We start from the raw sequence: 21,118 nt of genomic DNA on the forward strand, positions 1-21,118 counted from the left end.
TAAGGAACTACAGAAAATGTTTATGTCCTTTTACAGTATACAGTAGCTGTCATATGTGGAGAATGTAAGAAATACTCTTAGAACTCTGTCCTGAGAACAATTTACCTATCTCACAAGAACACATGCAGAACATAATACATTTAGATACTACACATAATTGCTCATTGCCAACGCAGGAATGTTCATTCCAAAACATGAATTTAGCCTTATTTCATCCAAAACAACCAGTATTTTAAGCAGAAACACTCTTAACATCTTGTATACAGTGAGTTACAAGTGAAATATCTTTCTGAAATTGCAATGACATGGAAAAAGAACACATGAAAACAAATAAGAAATTTAAAGAATTAGAAAAGAGAAAGCCAAAAAAAGCCCCAACGACAAAACACCCCCCCACCCCCACAAAAAGCATTAAGCAATCAAGTGTACCTGTGTGTGTGTGTGTGTGTATATATTCCAAAGCCTACTGTGTGTGCGAGTAGTCCTTCAGACCACTGAAGTCTTCCAAGTTGAACTGTCAGTTTAGGCAGAGACAAGCACAGTGCGCAAGAAGTTTAGTGCATTAAAAGTTTCCTCAAGAGATGTTACAGATATAATCACAACAAATTTTGCGCAGCTGAGCACCAATTTCACTGCCTGTTTGGAGATAATGGATATCTCCCTTCAAGTAGGGTTTAATGCTTTCCTTTGGCTGTAGTTGTGGGCAATATTTTATAAGTCTTGGCAAATTGTTACTGTGGCTGATTAACTAAACTAACAGCTAATGAATACGATGGGCACTCCCAACTAGCTCTTTATTTTGTTCCTACTTTTACTTGTTCCTCGCATATGTACCGTAATGACCACACACATGGCAACAGGGTGGGGTTGAGGATGGGAGGGGGAGTGTCAAACAGCAAAATGTAACTGAAATAAAGCATAAAAATCCACAAAGAACAGTCAACTTCTGGATCCTTATTTGTAGGTAGAGACTTAAAGTCTGTAATTTCTCTAAAATTAAGTGTTCATAAGTATTTTATTACCGTAACCTAATCTGAGCTCTCACAGTCTTTTATATAATTCTATTAAGTCATAAGACAGGAAAGGTTTTTGAACGATACATCATGGATACACTCACTACATCTAGAGATGATCCAACTTGATATTGTATTACTTCAGAAACAAAAAATTATAAATCACAAACTGGCGAAACAGAAGGGACTTTGTCAGTATATTTTACCATGCAAACTCTTCAAATGAAGGACCATAGGTCTTTCAGATGATGTAAATCATCGTATCAGCATGATGTAATTGTCCTGACACGATTCCAAACAACCATCAGATTTAGTTTGTCTTTAGATGCCTGTGTATAGCCTTAGTGTGAGGAAAAGCAAGGAAATTGAGATTAATGAGTACTGTGATACATAAATAACTGAATTAAGAACAGCTAATTCAGGTGATGTGATTAAGCATTGCTTCCTAAGGCAATAAAAAAGGTATAGCTTAGTTTGTCACTTAATTCTCTCCTCTCTTTGTAATCTTTAACTGGTCTTCTTTCTTCTTCTACCTTCCCTTTGTTTTCCTTTTTGAAGTACCTCATAGCCTACCTATATAAGCAACTAAAATATCAAAAGAACAATCTTTGCCTTTATTGGCAATTTTGCTTTTCAGTGCTCGCTTAGCAAATTTTTCACCAAGAGATTTGGGTGTCCTGTCTCTTATCAGACTTTATATTTTAAAGAAGCATGAAATCCACAATTTGGGTTTCTGAACTCTTAATTTTCTTGATACAAGGCTGTTCTTTATCCTGGATATTCTATTTCATGTAGTGCTTAGCCACTGGCACAGATTAAGGTGTAGTGAAAGTATAAAAAAACTGTATGCAAACCCACAGATGACAGTAGTTTTGCAGGGCAGCATACTAAGGACGTGATTAATTTGTGCATAAATTGGAATCACATCCAGTTACAGATTAACTGAATGAAAAGGGAGAAGCTAAAATGAAAGTACTGATGTTTCATTGAAGTAGAATACGCACCCACAGTTGAGGACACAAACTTAGTGGGAAGCTGTGCAGAGTACAGCAGTGAGCCTTGTTCATCTCAAGCAGAGTTCCAAAAATAGTAGCTCGTGCATTTACTTTCTATATTTTGTCCTCCTTTCCTTGATATATTTTCATCATTTCAAACACCAAAACGCTCAGCAAACAGTTTGTCTGGATAATTTTTACCAACAATGGATGTTACAATTATGACAATTACACGAACTTCCACATTTTGAAAATAATTAGGACTTACCTTTATTTCTTGAACTTTCCTGATTCTTTTCCTGCTGCAATTAAAAGTAGAAAAATAGATTATTTACAGAATTAGCTACCACAAAAATCATAGACATACAGATCCAAAAGAGACAGTCTATTTCATCTTCCTTCCTGCACCAAGATAAAATCAGCTATGCTTTGCCTGCTGCAGAAAGATTCCAATATAACCTGTTTTTGAACTCCCCTAGTATTTTTCACATTTTTTTTCACAATGACAGTGATTAAGTGCTGAAACACATTGTCCAAAGAGTCCATGCAGTCTCTCTCACTTTACCTCTATGTTGGGAGATGATCATAATTCAACGGAATGAGACCCTGTAGAGCCTGATGTAATTTTGAAGGTAGATCTGCTTTAAGGAACTGGTTGAACTAGGTAGCTGTAGAGGCCACTGCCAGCCTAAATTATTCCATGATATGGAGGGGGTGTTCCAGAACCTTGTAAGCCCTGAAGCAGAGCTTAACTGTCCTCAGTTTCATCCTGAATGAAACTGCCAAAACCCCCTCAATTGCAAATATGCTTTTTTTTTTCTTATTTTTCCTGACTTGCTTGCATCACAGTGAACATAGAAAACATTTCATCCTTGAAGCAGAACAAAGTCATCCTCTATTGCTTCAGTTACCTTCCAGTCTTCTCTTTCTATTTTTAACAATTGTTTAATGTGTGTTGCCTAAAGTATTCCAATATTTCAATTCAGAATTGTCTAAGGATGTTTTAAAATACATCAGCTCTATAACTGTATCAGCAACACATAACATATATTGACATTTTTCAAAATATTTCCCTTCAAAAAAAACAGTATGACACAGCTGATTCACAGTCAACGAGTTTTTCACTATGACCCCCTTAGTTGTTCACTCTAACCCACCAATCTTTTCCTATAGCACCATTTCCTAGTTATTTCTCATTTTGGATTTTCTTCGAAATGCCACTGTATTATTTTTCTGCAAAAAATGTGTTTAAAAAATCATAAAAATGCGTTAGGAGATAACACGAAAAAATTCCTTCTACTGAGGCAACACCACACAAAAACAGATGTAAAATTCCAGGTTTAGAAAACAATCAGCTGATTAAGCTTCTGAATCTCTTTTTTAAATAAGCAGAGGAAGTAATTCACACAGCTACATCCAGATGACTAAACCTGAGCAAGCTGTTGATGGAGTAAGAGATTTTATATTTCTCTTTATGAAAAAATACCTCTCTTTTACATCTTGAAGACTAAATTTGTATTTCTATTACTCCTTAAAAAGTCTGTGTTTGAGACATTGGTCATATAAGTCTTTTAGTTAGTATTTCTAATGATGAGGAGCTGGATGAGGGCAGAGAGCAGGAGAGAAAATTAAGACAAGAATCAGCACTGGGGTACCTTGCAACCCAAGCCGTTCTACGATTGACCGGTATCACATCAACTGCACATGGTATGAAACAACTCATAGGCAATTTAAAACCTCCCAGCGGTGGATATTTCTTTCCTATTCCAGTTGAAACAATAACTGTTGTATAACTCTTATACATATTAATGTAGTAGTAATTCTCAATCCTAATACCAAGAGCGAAATTATGTCAGCCAGTGTGTGAAGGCATTGCGTATATGAAATGGGTCACTGCGAGCTTGAGTAGACATTCGACACTTTATGAAGTAATAGGCAAATGCTTGCGAGGGTGATGATTCGGAATCCACCAAATACAAGTGGCAGACAAAAGGGAGAACAGGCACAGTAAAAGTGTCTGTAACAAGCACAACGGCACTTGAGGCCTTCGGATGAGACACAAGGCCTTTGGATGGCACGTGATAACTAGACTACAAGCTGAACATAAGGTGGCCAAACAGAGCAGCCTGATAGAGTGCTAACTATGGGACAGCAGCAGGGCTTGAAAACCATAGGCAGAGATCTGCCAGGCTAAAACTATGAATCAATTAATTAGCTCCTGAGAGAAGTATCACATTTAATACAGGACAAGTTATCTGGTTGTTAACAGGAATGGGGACAACTTTTACATCTATCTGGAGGATGCTGTTTTATCTTAAAGGCACCAGCACAACCTCTTAGTCTGACCCACTTACCTCTCATTCAGGTCAGAGTATTGGGCTTACCTATGCTTAATTCTAGCTCTGCTTTCTTCCCTGCAAATTTTTGGAATCCTGTCCATTAGGGTCTAAGAAAATACTTTTTTCATCAGCCTTATACTGCGATTACAGGGTGTTAGTCTAAAATTTTGTAAATATTTATAAAACAAAAGTTGTTAAATCAGAAATTGTGAAAAAGATACTTGCTTTAATCATGATAAATGTGTTGACTTATCACCATCAGGCTAACAAAGCAGCACTCCATCAAAAATTACTTATGAAAAAAAAAAAATTGTTTCGGAGATATCGACTCAAAAGCTTTAAATGGCTGAAACTTATCATTTTACTGTTTTGGACGAAAAATTAAGTCAATGCAATGTTTTATTCAAAACGTGCAACCATTTCCAGCCTCAAGCTTCCCACAAATATAGTCTGATAATTGTTCAGAAAACTTTTTACCTTTTGTAATTTTACTTACACAACAATTCTTCTACAACAGTTTCTGAATAATGAAGTGCTGCTGAAGTTATTTCTTGTTAATTTGAGCAGGTATTTATTAAGCCACATTTTCTAGTTGTATTATTTTTTTCACAAGATAAAATAGTGAATGAAAATCCATTTGAAAATTAATGGTATATTTACATAGTAACTTATTTTTTAAGCAGCGTATTTCTTAAGGGCTCTACTTTCCATACTTAAAATATTATGACAATGTCTTACTAAAGAGCCAGATTTCCCTGCTTAGTATTAGTAGTAAAAACTCATTCATAAAAAAGGAAGAAGTAAAACACACAGTGAAATTGAAAAAAATAAAAAATAAAAAAAAGCATCAAGTTCATTTACCAAAGCACTCACTGAATACTCTGAAACTACAACTAAAGTTGACAGCTCTTCTGTTTATTCATTATGATGTCACTGTTTGACACACGTCCTGTTGTTTGCTTCACAAACATTGAAGAGTTATTTCCCACTCAAGCAATAACTGCTGCCATAGCATGTTCTCCTAATTGAAGTTTTATGTTTATTTTAGTTTCTGACTGACAAGTTATTGCTTCAGGGATGCTGAAGTCCGTGTAATATGAAAGTTTGAAAGTATGTAACTCAAGTTTTCCTTAGCAGCACGTTTGTACATAACTGCATATATTCACTGAACACCAGATCACCTACATGAGAAGGAACACAATAAACGATTCACTGCATAACCTGATATTCAGTGTTACATATATGCTGAGCTAGTTGTCTTCGTGACATGTGAAAAACCTATGAGAATTTATCCAAGGCAGTAATCTGGCCCCAAAATTTCAAACTCTGATTTTACACAATAGTTTTCAGAATTTCAGAGTAAGACTTATGTATCTTTGTCTGAGTAATATAGAAAAATACCACCTGTAACTAAGTTTGTGCACTCACACAGCTTTTTAAAATCTACCAAGGAGATCTGAAATGGATGAGAAGAATAAAGCTCTAATCAATAATACAAAAGTATTCTATAATTCACAGGGACATAGAAATGTTTAGCTACCATTAACAATGAGGTCATCTAATCTACAAACAACTAAAATAAAACTTTTCTTATGTTTTAAAATAATATGGGTAGTGATGCAATATTTGTGTTGTTCCCCGCTACGTGCTCTTACAAATCTAAGTCAATAACTTTTTTCTTGTTATTTCAAAACAAAGAAGTGTGTCAAAACCTGTAGCTATCTGGAAAGTACGTTTTCAAATTTCTCCATTACTACATCAGAAATACTGGACATATATTTAAAAAAAAAAAAAAGAAAGAAAGAAAGAAAAAAACCGTTATATTGGCAATAAAATATGGTGTACTAGATCGTAAGGCATTTTCATGTACATGCTTAATGTTTCCTAAATACAATGAATGGTATTTCCTGGAACACAGGATATGATATTATAGGCTGAGTTTACAATTAACTCTGAAGCTCTGATTTTCATGTCATTCTGACGTTCATGCTGTACTAAAACTAAAGCAATAGTTTTAGTATCGCTTAACTCCTTTGACGTTTCTTTTTGAACTACAGTCAGCATTTGATTTAGATCTATGTAGTGCTTTCTTCTAGCCTTCAAAAGGAGAATTCAGTTTTATTTCAATTTTATATCTCTCTAGAGGTCAGAGAGCAAAACTTAAGCTTTAACAAGGCAGTTAACACAGTGGAATCTTATTCATGATAAGCAGTCTGTGCTTACTGAAAAAAAAAAAGAAAAAAAAAAAGAAAAAAAAAGAAGAAAAAAAAAAGGGATTTAAAGCCAAGATGTTGCTAAGTTATGTCAGCATTCAGCCACTGCAATTTATAGGCTCCATGACCACTGTTTAGTCCCACAAAGCTCAGCAGTAATTTTTCCCTTCCTTTAGTTTGCAATTAGAAGAATGGAATTTTTTTCCAACAACCTGTGAAGCCTATAATGTCTGCTGCTTACACAACAATAAGTAGATTCTGAAGACTTAATCCAAGCATTGATTACTAGATCAGAGTAGCCCTGCAGGAAAGCAATCTTAAAAATCAGATCTCAGTGTCAAAGGAGAAGAGATACACTTAAAAGGATGAGAAGGACTTTTTAGTGAGAACAGAGTGCAACAAGCTCAACAAAGTTAGGAGAGGAAAGAAAATTACTCATACGAAATTCTAAAATTAAAAAAAAGGATTTTTTTTTAAATGGAATGTGTTAAGATTTCAGTGACTTAAAAAAACAAATTTCAAGGAAAGAACGCATTAGCTGCAAAATACCTTTGATTTTGTTTAAAGACTGTATTTTTTTCTAATATCTTTATTTTCTTTAATTTCAGCTGAAGATTTTTGAGCAGCTTTTCATGGCTTAGTTTTCTCAAAAGATTTTAATTTTAATTTTAAGCTGCCATTCAATCTACTAAGAAAAACCTTCACTAGCAGATCACAGACCAGCCTCAGTGTGATATTCCTTGGGCCAGCAAGATGCTTGGTAGCAGCAAAGTGCATCCAGACAGAGAGAGAAGTCTGTAAGCCTCAAGTTATTTCAAGATTAACCAGTGATTAGACTGGGCGTAGCATCTCTGAACTGTGAAATTAACCTTCTGGCTAGGGAAAGTCTGCTATATTAGATTTTTCAGCTGAAAACACAGAGTTAAAAAATATAGAAGAATTTATACTGAAGCTGTATTAAATACAGATTCTTCCTTATTATTAAAAGATAAAGTATGTGAATTATTTTACGTAGTAAACCACTAAGAAGGAATGACTTATGTTAGAGAGTAAATGTTATAAGCACCTATAAATTAGGAGAATTAAGATCAGACGCTTAGAGAAATAAGAACTGCTCATCCTGATGGGAAACAAACAAATAAACAAACCTCTCAGAGTCCTGGAACATGAGAGAGGTAAACAAGCAATTGTTCATCATGGCAGATATTTCCACTTGCATTTGTGCAGCATGCTAGGGTTTGGATGCTAGTTGGCCGGAAAATAAAAAATTTCTATCCATATGCTATTAGAAAGCATGTAAATGTGCAAACATCACGGTATTAAGTAAAACATACGAATTCTGTATAAACACTGTGGTGTGGAGGAGTTACTAGACCTGCTTTTACACACATCTCTGTTATTTTTCTCCTGTATTGCATTGTGATATATAAACAAAATATTTTCACCTCACTTGTTATCAACTGAAGAAATGATATATCTTTACTGGCTAAATAACACAGGAATAATTACATAAACCACGATATTATATTGTTATTTATTACTACAAGTCATCTGTAAGCAGAGCAAATCATCTTGCATCCCAGGATTTTTTATCTGCTTCAGTATAGCAAAATAGTTTTGTACTTAACGGTCTCCAACCAAATTAATCAGACAAGTTGCATGGCTTTTCGTGGTTTTGTGTTGCATCATATTGTATCAGCCTGATGAAAGGTATCGATGCAGAACATATTAGAACTGTAAAGAAACCTTTCTTGTGTGTCCAACGGACTGAATTCAATGTAAACTTTTCAAAGCACAGTGGATGAAAGTGGGGAAAACGTCAAATTTTCTGCTGTGTTTGTGATCATGGATGGCTGACCACACAAATTGCTATTCTGGTGAATCATAAGTTATAAACTATTTGCAATATATATCAAACTAGGCTCTGTAAAGAAACTGATTTAAATATACTCAGAAATGCTTTTGCAAGGTATAAAAGCTCCTTTTCTAGTGCTATTTTCTCTTTGTCTTAACACACAAATAGTATCAACATCTCTTAAAACATCGTAACATTTTGACATCATCATTGTTCAGAAATGACATTTGGTACATAATGTTGGCATAGTATCAAATTTTATTTAGAAAAAAGGGCTTCACGTTAGCAATAAGGGGAGTAGAGCAGGACGGTCACAGGGTCTCTTAATGTACTATGATTCCAAAGAAGGTACACAGCTACTTATAAAAGGACCAGAGTTGATCTGTAAAGGTAGATAATATTCTAGTACTAACAAAATCCACCAGCCATTTTAGAAACAGTAAAGCTAGTTTCCTAGCCCCATTTAAATATGTATCATGTGCGTTCTGTTTATTTTTCCCTTTTGAAAGAAGAGTTGGTATTTGTAAACCATGGATGTTGCACATAAAAGAATAATGACTTCCACTTAATTCTGTGTTTTTAAAAGACAAAGTACATACTTGCATTGCATCTAGAACCTCACTCATCTCTCTGCCTGAATCTGCCGAGGATCTGGCTATGTGTTTGCCAGAGTGGGCTAGTGATAAAGAGGAGCCTTATTTCTTTCTTGCAAAACTCAGGCAAAGTCTCCTTTTCCATGCTGGCTGTATTTAAAAAGTAGCTGCTGAATTAATGGAATTCTTAAAATAAACAAAGTGCTAATTAGTCTAAAACATATGGTAGATTGTCCTTGATATGTGACAAAAATTAAAATAATTTAATAAACATAAACCACTAATTACAGAAACTCTGATGAAAGAGGGAGTGCAAACTTATTTGCTTGATTAACATTTTCTAATGAAAATTTATCATTAGTCACATCATAAAATGTAGTTAAAATGCATAAAATTCGTTTTGAGTTCATTACCTTTCATTCTTATTCTGCAGTGCATGCACATTGTTACTATATAGTTACTTTAAAAATAATTAAAGGAATAACTGTTATTATAGATAATATTTCATTGAGACAGGTACCAAGATAATTATTTCTACCATGTTCTTAAATACACGCCATGGTAGTTGAACAACAACATGTTAGTTTAGATAAATACGACAGCTTTAACTACAAGAAATCTGAATTATACATGTACAGATTTTTTACTCATGCATGAAATAGTAGCATGGTAACAGCCACAAAGAGCAAATGCACACACAGCTCAAGACAATTTGGTAAACTATTCTCAGAACCAATTTGGTCAATGACATTATGCCGAACATTTGTATTTCAAAAAAGTTTCACAGAATCGGACTTCATCAGACTCCCAACAACTGCAGTACAATTGCATTTCAAACCAAAAATGCATGCAAAGCAGAAGCAATGGTATTTACATTTGTAAAGCTATTTTGTTAAGGAGCAGTAAGCAAGGCCTTGCTTATTACAGTAAGGAAGAAAGAATGAGCAAAAATCGATCCGTTTTCCGGGTGCTCTTGTCAGAACACTATTTACTACAGAAAGTTTTGTAATTTAATGTTTGCAACAGCATTCTTGCACTGGTATTCAGCATACACAGCTCAGTCTTGTTAGAGATTGCCACCAATGATGACAGCAAATTCTGGGAAAATAACACGCCGCGGATTGTTCTTGTATCAATTAACGCATCACATGAACGTTAGAATGTGTGAAGGAAACAAAATGCGGAGCAAGGTGGCTAGGCAGAAATAAGGAAAAATATAAAGCTGTTGAAGTTTTCAGAATTAATGACACTCCCAGGATTAGGTATAACTAGGCCTTACAGTCTTAGAGTAAGCCTTACAGTGCTCTGGAGAAAATCTGATGAGGTCTATGATGAATTCATGAACCGTTATGAAAGGGACCCAATAGTATTTGGGAAGCCTAGATACAGGAGTGAAATAGTTGTTTAATTAAAAACAAAACAACAACAAACCCCACAACCATAGAGTCGGGGGTAGGGGGAACTGGGAAATCTGCTGATTTGGTTCTCGGTTTGCTGATTTAGATCCCTGTGAAATATGAAGAGCAATCGTGGCAGACCCAGGAAGGCGAGTATGCAGCAGTTGTTCCTCTTTGCATGCAGCAAATTACGATCCCTCAAAGGACAGGGGAAGCAGAGAAGATATAAAGGAAAACTATCTCCAGACCAGGCTTCAACAAAGCTTGCACTTTCTTCTGTCCACTTTCCACCCATAGAACTTCTACACAAAGGCTAATCCAGAGGTTTTCCATGTAGGCTTGTCTGACTGTGCATTAAAGCATATCACCTGGATGTGTTGGTAGGGTACGTGCTAGTCTTAAAAGGCAGCTTTGGACCATGTAAAGCAGAGCAGACAAAGCCTTCGTCCTCAAGGTGAAACAACTGCTCCGGGCTAAAGTTTCAGTCTATTTCCTAATGTTCTTCCGTACCATCTGAATGGAAGTAGTGTCATGCTAATGTTACGGTAACGTTGTATACACCATGTATTACATTCTACAAAATAATACTTCTGTTCCAAACTAGGCAGAGAGAGAAAGATTAAGGCATTTTAAAAGCAACAATTCTTCCGGTAGAATTGTTCATGATTCTTGTGGACACATTTCCTCAAACTGCTGCCTAGTGTAAAAAGACCTGCGTGCAGATAGCTCCCAAGGGAAATAAGCACGCAGAGTTAGCCCCGCATGTCCTGGCTACTACTGCAGTGGAAAATAAGCTGAGAATTAGTTTTGATTTTATCTTATCTTTAAATTCAAGGATTCTTATTTCACTAAATCATTGCTTTTTAGTAGGACTGTAAAGATTTCTATTGTCTTTTTATTTCTGATGTAAGATGTTGTCCGAGAGGAATTTTAAGGAATCTATGGGCCCAATAAAACAGTAGGCAAAGGCCAAATATAGTCTTTCCTTCATTTTACTGAAGCAGAGAGTCCTTCCTTCATTTTAATGAAGTAGAGAAGGGCCTGTTTTCCATTTTTTTTCTTTTTTAAAATGGAAAAATCGAAGAAAATCTTCATGCTGACTAAGAAGCAATTCTTCCACAGGCTGTAACCCTTCTATACATACACTGCAGAAAACACCAAGTTGGGCAGAAGCATTGATCTGCTTGAGGGTAGGAAGGCTCTACAGAAGGATCTGGACAGGCTGGATCAATGGGCTGAGGCCAATGGTATGAGGTTCAACAAGGCCAAGTGATGGGTACTGCACGTGGGTCGCAACAACCCCGTGAAGCACTGTAGGCTGGGGAAGAGTGGCTGGAAAGCTGCCCAGTGGAAAAGGACCTGGGGGTGTTGGTCAACAGCCAGCTGAATATGAGCCAGCAGTGTGGCCAGATGGCCAAGAAGGCCAGTAGCATCCTGGCTCATGTCAGAAATACTGTGGCCAGAGGGACTAGGGAAGTGATTGTCCCCTTGTACTCGGCACTGGTGAGGCCCCACCTCGAATACTTTCAGTTTTGGGCCCCTCACTACAAGAAAGACATGGAGGTGCTGGAGTGTGTTCAGAGAAGGGCAATGAAGCTGGTGAGGGGGTCTGGAGCACAAGTCTGATGAGGAGCGGCTGAGGGAACTGGGGTTGTTTAGCCTGGAGAAAAGGAAGCTCAGGGGACACCTTATCGCCCTCTTCAACTACCTAAAAGGAGGTTGTAGTGAGGTGGGGATCTCCTCTCGCTAGTAACAAGCAATAGGACAAGAGGAAACAGCCTCAGGTTGCACCAGGGGAGGTTTAGATTGAATATTAGGAAAAATTTCTCCACCGTAAGGGTTGTCAAGCATTGGAACAGGCTGCCCAGGGAAGTGGTTGAGTCACCATCCCTGGAGGTATTTAAAAGACGTGTGGATATGGCACTTAGCGACATGGTTTAGTGGTGGACTTGGCAGTGCTAGGTTAATGGTTGGATTCGATGGTCTTAAAGGTCTCTTCAAACCTAAATGATTGTATGATTCCAGCCTACGAAGAAAGAAATGAGATAATACAGGACAGCTGATAAGGTGCCGTAGGTGAATATATTTATCTCATATAGTTCATAAGATAATCATATTCAGCATATATATTTTATCTGGGGACACTCCAGATTTGAGTAGACAAAGATGGCGTAGAGAAATCTCCAAGAGGCAATATTTTTGCATACGAAATTACCACTGGAAATCTAATGGACACTATTTAATGGGTATTCTATTATCTTCCCCCTCATGTGAGCTCCTAAAACTCCAGGTAACCTCACAATTACTAAAAAGCATTATATTTCCTGACAATATAGTGTTATTTTTTTCCCCCAAACGCCAGTACGGATGGATCTTAGCTGCAAAATTCCCACTGACATTAATGGGAGTAATTTGCCTAAAACCCCTATTCTTTTTTTTTTTTTTTTTAAATTTCAGAGATGGTTTTTAAGTGTAATTTTCTAAAGTGTAATTTTCTATAAACCACATAATGTGCATCGCATTTTATTATTCAGCCTTTCTGAGACTCATTCAGATCTTATCTTTCCTCTTTGCAATTTTTTTGTCTAGATAAAAGAAAATGTGCAGGAAGAATGACAATTAGAGAGTATAGACATGAGAGCATCAACATCAATTACCTTCTTACAATCCAGGAATGCAAGCAATATGTCGTCTGTGTTAGGACATAATTATGGATAAAATTGTAGTATATCTACCAGTATTGATTAAAACCAATATGCTGATAAATTTATAGGAATAATATTTTGTTTTTACCATTCATCTTACAAAGGCAGATAAGGTAGCGCTGCAAAGGAAAAAAGAAGTTCATGATATGAATATTAGTCAGTTGCACCCACCCTTTTGCAAAGTGTTCCACTATATATTTGAAGAATACATTCATTTTAACTGGAGATTTGATGAAAGGTTATACCGTATATACCCACAGTGTGACACTTAGTAAACTAGAAAGTAAACTTAAGATGGTATTTTTTTTCTATTAAATCTTAAAAAAATCAAGATTAGCTCAGTATTTGATTGTGGAATTTCCACTAACTTTTCAAAATGAATCATGAAGTAGAGCTATACACAGTAGAGATATACCAACAATTAGTTACAGTCTCTCCTTACTGTGAAGAAGGCAATGCATTGTGAAGCTTTTAGTTATTTTCTCTTAGAGTTCATGTTGGAAGTAAGAAGCTTTACAAAAAGAAAAAAAAAAGCATGCAGAGAGCTGAAATAACAATTCAGTAAACATCTGAAGTTCTAATCTAATTGATAACAGTGTATTTCTTAATAATAGTTCTTTCTTTTTTATATATATAAAGACATCCAATTTTATTCCTTGCCCTAGACTGACAGTAGTAGACACAGCTGAAATAGGGTTTGTTTCTAATAATAAACTATGAATAATGTTTTGCAAGCATTTCCTTGTACTAAACCAAAAAAATTAATTGCATTCTACCTAATGATGGAGTAGATACCAGGAAGCGGTCATTGGAAGGAAAAGATAGATGCACCCAAATAACAAACTCTGTCCTTTATTAATTGTTAATAATAAACCATCAAGGGAATTTTTTTGGAAAATTTAAGGCATAGAAAGTATTTGAAGGCTCAGTAATTTTTTTCAAAGGCATGCTTTATTCATGTCTCAGTTACAGGAGGAATGAAGGAATACAGAAATAAATGGGAGACCTTTATATGGTAAGTCAGACTGGTTAATGCAATAGTTTCTCAGACTTTTAAACACACACCACCCCCCTCCCCAAACTATGATTTGCAGTTGGATTGGTCTTTCACAATTTTTAGGATCATCTATGAATGTAATATAGTAGATAATATTAATTTTAACATACTTTTTGATCCAGTAGAATTGTTACATCCAATGATGTAACACCAAATAATGTTATATATACCAATGAAGTTGAATAATTTCTATTAAGATAATGTGAGTTCTGTATTACTTGCATTGATGTACGAGTATAATCCTCAGGTAAAATTAATAGCATTTCCATGAATCACGCTAGAGAATGGAAGACTCTGCTGATGCCTCAGGAGAGTGATAGACCTTACCTCTTAGAAATTACACTTGAATTATAGGCTGTTTATTCCAGGTTACACACCCAAAGTTATAGGCTATACTTTAAACAAATGACTGATCATTTTTGTTTGGTTTGTTTTCATGGGAAGAGGGGACATAGAAGGAATAAGCTTGTTTGATTCTTCTTATTCCACATTAATATTTTGTTACAATGCACTAAGTAGGGGAATTAAATTGCAAAAAGTTATTTGCTAGAACTAATGAACATTAAGTAGATGTTACTAATATCATGCATGTTAAGGAAATATTTATTGCTATTATACCTAGTTCATATAAATATAATGTTCATACACTGCAATGTTGATAAATTACATTTATATGAACAGTATAAATGTAGCATAGTTAACAAAATACATTATATGAAAACTTAAAAATGCCAAAGAGCTAAAAAGACATGTCAAGTGAAACACTAATCTCTTGCTTATCTCTTGGATCACTTTCAACAAAGTCAAATAGTAACTTATTAAAATTTGAGAGGTCTTTGTTTTGACTTTTATGTTGTTAGAAGCATTTAAGCATAGTTGTATCAATGCATAAGAATCAAAATAGACATAATTAAGACTTTTTAGTTAAGCAGTCATTAGACTCACCATTTTCTTTGTGTGCCAGGCCTGAGCAGATCTACCAAAACTTTTAACATTTTCAATGGGCATCTAAACGTTTAGTCTCATTATTTGAAAGGCAAACAAAACTTGTGGTTTGGGGTTGGGTTTTTTTGCAGGTTGTTTTGGTTTGGTTGGTTGGGGTTGGTTTTTTTTGTTGTTGCTGCAGCTGCTGCTGTTTGGTTTTATTTATTTATTTATGGAAAATAAATCTAAAACTGAAAGACATCGCATTGCCTTAGCTCTTGGTTGAAAGGATTTGAGCATACTGATGGATGTAGTGTTCTCATCTGGTAAGATTTGCCATGGAATCATTTATCAGATAAAAACAGAATGCCCTGATCTGGACTACTTATATGATCCCACCAGCAAGTATTAATGAGGAAGAGTAAAAATAAGATGTCATGACAACTGTTGCAATCTATGCAGAGTCACCCTACCCAAAACTGGAAGCATTTTAAGGTAAGCATAGGCTATGTCAGTAACAAAGGTCCACAAGGTAAGAGGACAGAAGTCTATGAAACTTTCTTACTGATATTTTGCTTTATAAACATCGGAGATAAAGTCACCGAGTTTTGCAGTTACAGAACTCTCAAAAGCGAAGGCTGTTGAAGAAAGCTGAATGAAATATACCTAAACCCTATATACATAAATACAGATCTATGTTTCTTACCATGGCTCCTTTGCAAAGCTTTCAAATGAAAAAAAAAAATAAAAAATAACCTGATCAGGAAAATAAACGCTAAAGAAATTGCTTACATATTGTGATAGCAAATACTTTTACTACAAAATAACAAAAGCCATGGTTCACATGAAGTACATATGGGTGGTTTAACCAGACATCTTGGCAACATGAGATCAGGAGAGCTGATATTGTAAAAGAAAAAAAAAAAAGGTATAGTAACATTACATCAAATATGGTTTTATCCAAAAAATACTAGATTTGTGCTCCCACTGCACATTACATTCTCAGTAAAATTATCACAGTTCAAAATTACTACTGAAAAAATAATTAGGACAAATTAACCAATGAAGATGAAAGAGTTACAACTAGCGAGATTTTTTTCCTAGTGTTAAAAAAGAGATAATTTTTTCTGAAATTGTTTTTCCACCACACAAAGTATAGGACTGAAAGTCTTAAGGATGTTTTAAAATATGGATATTGAAAAGAGATATGGATAGAAGACCTAATACTTAGTCAATCTACTTGGAGCCAATTTAAAAGGAGTCTAATTGTACACAAATATTGTACTTTAATTTAATCTCAAGCCCAATGTAATTAACAGTTTTCTTACAAAACATTATTGCTATATGTCAATGCTGCATTTACTCAATTGGGAATATATGACTAGATAGATGCACAGTATACTGATGTTTAAACCAAATGTTTATAGTACATAATTATTTTCATTTAAAAACAGAATTTAAATAGCTAATTAGAATCAAAAGGTGAAAAATGAACTATAAACTAAGTGGATCGTTATTTAGTTAAAAAAATGGGACTGGGGTACATCCCAGTTTGTCTGCACACCAATAAAGCTATTACACACCATGCTCATTATTTAATAATATTTGTATATTGATTTTTGCACTTTATTTTTCACATTATAAGCACTCTCTATGCTACAGGATATGACTTTCATTTTAACAAACCAAGATAATAAAGGTTAATAAAGGTAATAAATGTCTACATCTTCTAGGTAATGAAAACAGGTATTAAAACCTTGGGGAAAATGACTGAGAAAAAGAAGCCGTGGAAAAGAATACAATAAAATGCTTGGCTGACAGAAAAAGAAAATTAAAAGTGATTGAATTATATACAGACTAGTCTCGAGTATTTGAAGAATAAGAGACAGCAAGGAAGGCATGGAAAAGAGCCAGATCTTATAAACTTATGTAGCAACATGAACTTCAAGTATCTGGCCTCTTTCATCATCTTAGAAATCCAAACTGCACAAATCTGAGCAGGAGGGAAAGCACCCCAAGTAATATATAAAACAAAACTCTTATGGCTTTGTTTCGCTACTACTGTGATTGCAATTTGTGAAGATGATTTGCCATTTTAATAGAATATGAAAAAAACATACTAATCAAGAATCTGAAGTGATAGCTGATATAGATTGTGTTTGCATCAACTCCCAAACACCAGAAAGACCATTGCCTTATCTATTCAGAGGCTGTCTGGAAATCCTCTTCCTAGAAAGCAATGTGAGAAGGCCAGGCTGAGTACTGTAGAGGATAATTACACTACCTCCATATACCACTACTTTATATTTTATTCTTTGTTGCCAAGCTGATGTGAAATTATAAAGGCAGAGTTAATCAAAAGGTAGGTAATACAGGTGGATCTCGCCATCCCTTCAAATAACTGGGTGAGATTCATTTTTTCCACAGTGGTGATTTTCAATAACAAGAACACAAAAGATACGTACAGCAAGAAGTTCAGTGCGATAGTAAAGATGCAACTTTTCTCCCTCAGCAGCCCCATAGATTTGACTAAAAGTTTATGGCTAGATGTTGCTGATGAGTTAGCAATGGAAGCATCAGCAGACAGCTTGAAAGAAGAACTTAGCACTCTCCTTAATTCCAGACTTTGACACGCCTTTTTTCCCCCACAATGAATGACTACTTGGAAAAAGGATTACAGAAGAAATTTTACAGGCAAATTTCTTAAGACTTTTACAAAAAATGCTTTGAGCATGTAGTGAGAGATAGCAAAAATAACATGTTTAATTGATATCAGCTTATTAATATACAATGATTGTAATGGGACTTAAAAAAAATTAGCTATGCTTTTTGAATGTTATTGCCCACAGGAAAAAGCAGATTAGAATGCAGAATGTACTCTCTCTCCCTGGGAAAAGCAAAATAAAATAAAATAGGTTTCATAAGACTTCTTGACTACAGTCAGACAAATGATTAAGGGTGGAAAAATAGAGTGAGTCTTGTTACTTAAATGAAATCCTGGAATTTGCATAGGACATAGATACTCTGTTCAGGGAGCCTCAGAAGGAAAAAAATTCTCTTGTTACCTTAGAGCTGAGAGGAACATTGACACGCTCAAGAAAAGCTCTGTTCTTAGTCCTCAGAATTCACTGTTGCATCTTCCTGCAACGGATTTTTTTTACACTCTCTCTCTTGCTCTCTCTCTAGGACAGAGGATTTTAGAGGATCAAATTTTATGACTTCTCAGATCCTGCAGGCAAACAGACTTTCCAGATAAACACTGTGAACTATAAACCTCAGGTTGTTTGGAGACCAGACCACACAAGGAAAGCTCAGGCTATTTTTGAATCCTGAAATACTACTTTCTGTTCATTTCTTTCTTGTCTATGACACCTTAAATGAAAAGAAAATCATTGAACACTCAGCCTGTCTGTATTTTACAGGTGTTTCATTATAACACAGAATGCATTGTTAGATGAGGGAGAACATTTTATAACCTGTGGGCAAAAACCTAAATGCAGAACATGTATTCTATGCTTTGTGTTTACAAATTCAAATTGGTCTTTAATAAAGTGGGAGAACATGCTTATGCCACTGTGTTTTTCTCTTGCTTTGTTGCATTCAGATAAAGTCATTATTGCTTGAACACCTCCAAACTGTACCTAATTCTAATCTAACCTAAACACCTCTAAATTGATCTAATCCTGAGGCCTAAATTAATGAGAATCAGAGCTGAATCGCCTAACTGAACGGCAAACAGCAACAGTAGGAAGGAAGGGAGAGAGAAAAAGGGAAAAAGGCAGGTTTTTCACAGGAAGTTCAAAGGAATACTTTAGTCTGGAGAAATAACAGAGACAAGAGTGACCGCTGCCCATCTGACTCGGATCCCATTAGCCCTTTGGTAAAACAACACAAACCAGGACAAGGCTGGAAACAGTTTGAATCAATATGGAAAAATCAAATTGCTAGAAGAAGCCCATGAAAGCTGTTAAATACAAAGCATGCCCCCTTTGCTGTACCCTCTGTACTCGTCCACTCTGTTGGACAAAAAGCTCTTTCCTGATGGAAGCTCCTGCCCAGGCTGTGGGTCAGGCCCAGGCCGACTTTCATATTTCCTCAATTCTTCCCTCTCCTTTACCCAGATTCGCCTGCCCCTTGCTCCCCCTGTGCCTGCCCACTCTTCCGAGCCAGTGCTTGCTCCTCGTTAGGCATTACAACCCTGACTATAATGATTGTAACGGTCTTAACTCCATAGGACCAGAACTGGGCCTAAGTAAAAGGTATCCAGGTGACAATGACTAAATTGGCAATCTTCACTGATTACCCCTTGAGAGTAAAACCAAATAACTCCCTACCCATAATGGTATCGTTCACAATGAGGCACTGTTGTTAGTATTATTCCCCGCCAAACCACTTGAATCTGGCTTGCAGAGGAGGGTTGTGCCTGCGTGTGTTAGATATGCAGACTTGGCAAGCTCCGGAATGCACATATGAATGTACAGGCTACATTCCATATTTCTAAGTCTCTGAAAAAGAATCAGAAATCAACAGTCAGCATTCTGTTGACTGCCGCCTGCCTGTCTATACTTGGAAATCTCAGAGCATACAGTTTTCCACTGAAGACATTGCATAAACATTGCTTTCTGTCAGAGCCATGCAAATTACAAGAAGGAAATTCATTAGGATGCTAGAAGGACTTCCTAACGATTTCAGGTGGGAACCTAGGTATTAACAAATTGCTTACAATACTTCAGCAGCAATGCAAGAAGATTCCCAAATGAAAAGTCTCTGACAAACTTTTCCAGTGTTTTGACAAATGAAGAACCAAGGATTAACTGCCATAACAAGAAATTCACATGCTGTTCAGACATAGCATAATGTTTTTCAACATAACCATGTAAGTGTAAGCCGTGGCAGTTTAACAACAGAAGGGGATTGGAAATAAAATTTTCAGGAGTGCTTTGTAATATTCTTTCTCCCTTCTAGTTCAAGCCAACTCTGCTTCTCCTGGTTTTCACTATTTCATATATAAACCATGCAGTCAACCATTTGATCTTTGTGGCCATTATAATGGCCCGGATAATGAACATTATTAAAATTATAATTTGGACCACAATTATAATTTAGGCATGAACTGCTGCAAGTTCTTAGAGCTATATTTTATTAAATTATTACAGAATTTGTTAGAAAATTCCCAGAAAAATAAACCTAATACTTGAAAGTCAGCAGCTCATCATAGGTACTGGATATTAAAAATTCCACTGTAATACTAAAGCACTTCCAAAAAATGTATAATAACATTAGGAAACTGTTCAAAGTGGAAATTTTTCATTAATACAGCATATGATAAATTACGAACTCTACTCAAGAATAATCTGTAAATTCCCTCAGATCATGTTAAACACACAAAAATACTTTTGCGTGTGGTAAAAAATTGCTGCATATTTAAAGTAGATAAACAGCAAAGTTGGGAAATCAGCAATATCCACAGCACTTAATCTAACTTTTGGTGAGTGTCAAAACATGGCAACTTCCCATACCATCAGACTGCTCTGGCATTAGCCAAGGAAACCTTGCAGTCAAGGCTCAGAAGTTAGTTATCTATATACTTAAAGTATATTTAATATCATTTTCTGCAGAGTTTTAACAAAAAAATGTAATACTGGAGACTGAAAAACAGTGGTTTCAATTGCTAGTGAAAATGCTGTTTTCTTAAATTATCTTCTAAGGAAAAACTGGATGCAGGCTCTCACACATTGCAGCACTTCTAGATTTCTATCAATAATATCAATTCTCCTAGTTGTTTCCACCACTGAAGAAGGATATGCATTCCATACAACTGTGGCATATGAATTAAATCAGCTATACATTCTACTCTATCTAAAGTAGCATGAGATATTGCCAAATAATTGCTAAAGTTTCTGTCCTCATATTTAGTCTACTATAAACAAACTAAAGCCACCCAAAAAAAACTTTTGGAAACCAAGGAGATGGACAATGCCAGTGGATAATGATATATTTGAATATTCTCTTACTGGAAAAATGTAT

General features: G+C 35.5%; 1 protein-coding gene across 1 annotated transcript in view; it reads right to left on the reverse strand.

Annotated features, from left to right (window-relative positions):
* Positions 1-21,118, reverse strand: part of FSTL5 (follistatin like 5) — a gene marked incomplete at both ends in the record, with an annotated part of 297,136 nt that overhangs the window by 271,635 nt on the left and 4,383 nt on the right. The window contains one exon of the mRNA XM_082482814.1: positions 2,277-2,310. Coding sequence (XP_082338940.1) covers positions 2,277-2,310 — 34 coding nt within the window. The remainder of the gene's footprint in view (positions 1-2,276; positions 2,311-21,118) is intronic.

Source organism: Vanellus vanellus (assembly GCF_965231255.1).
Source record: "Vanellus vanellus genome assembly, chromosome: 4".
Taxonomy (NCBI): domain Eukaryota; kingdom Metazoa; phylum Chordata; class Aves; order Charadriiformes; family Charadriidae; genus Vanellus; species Vanellus vanellus.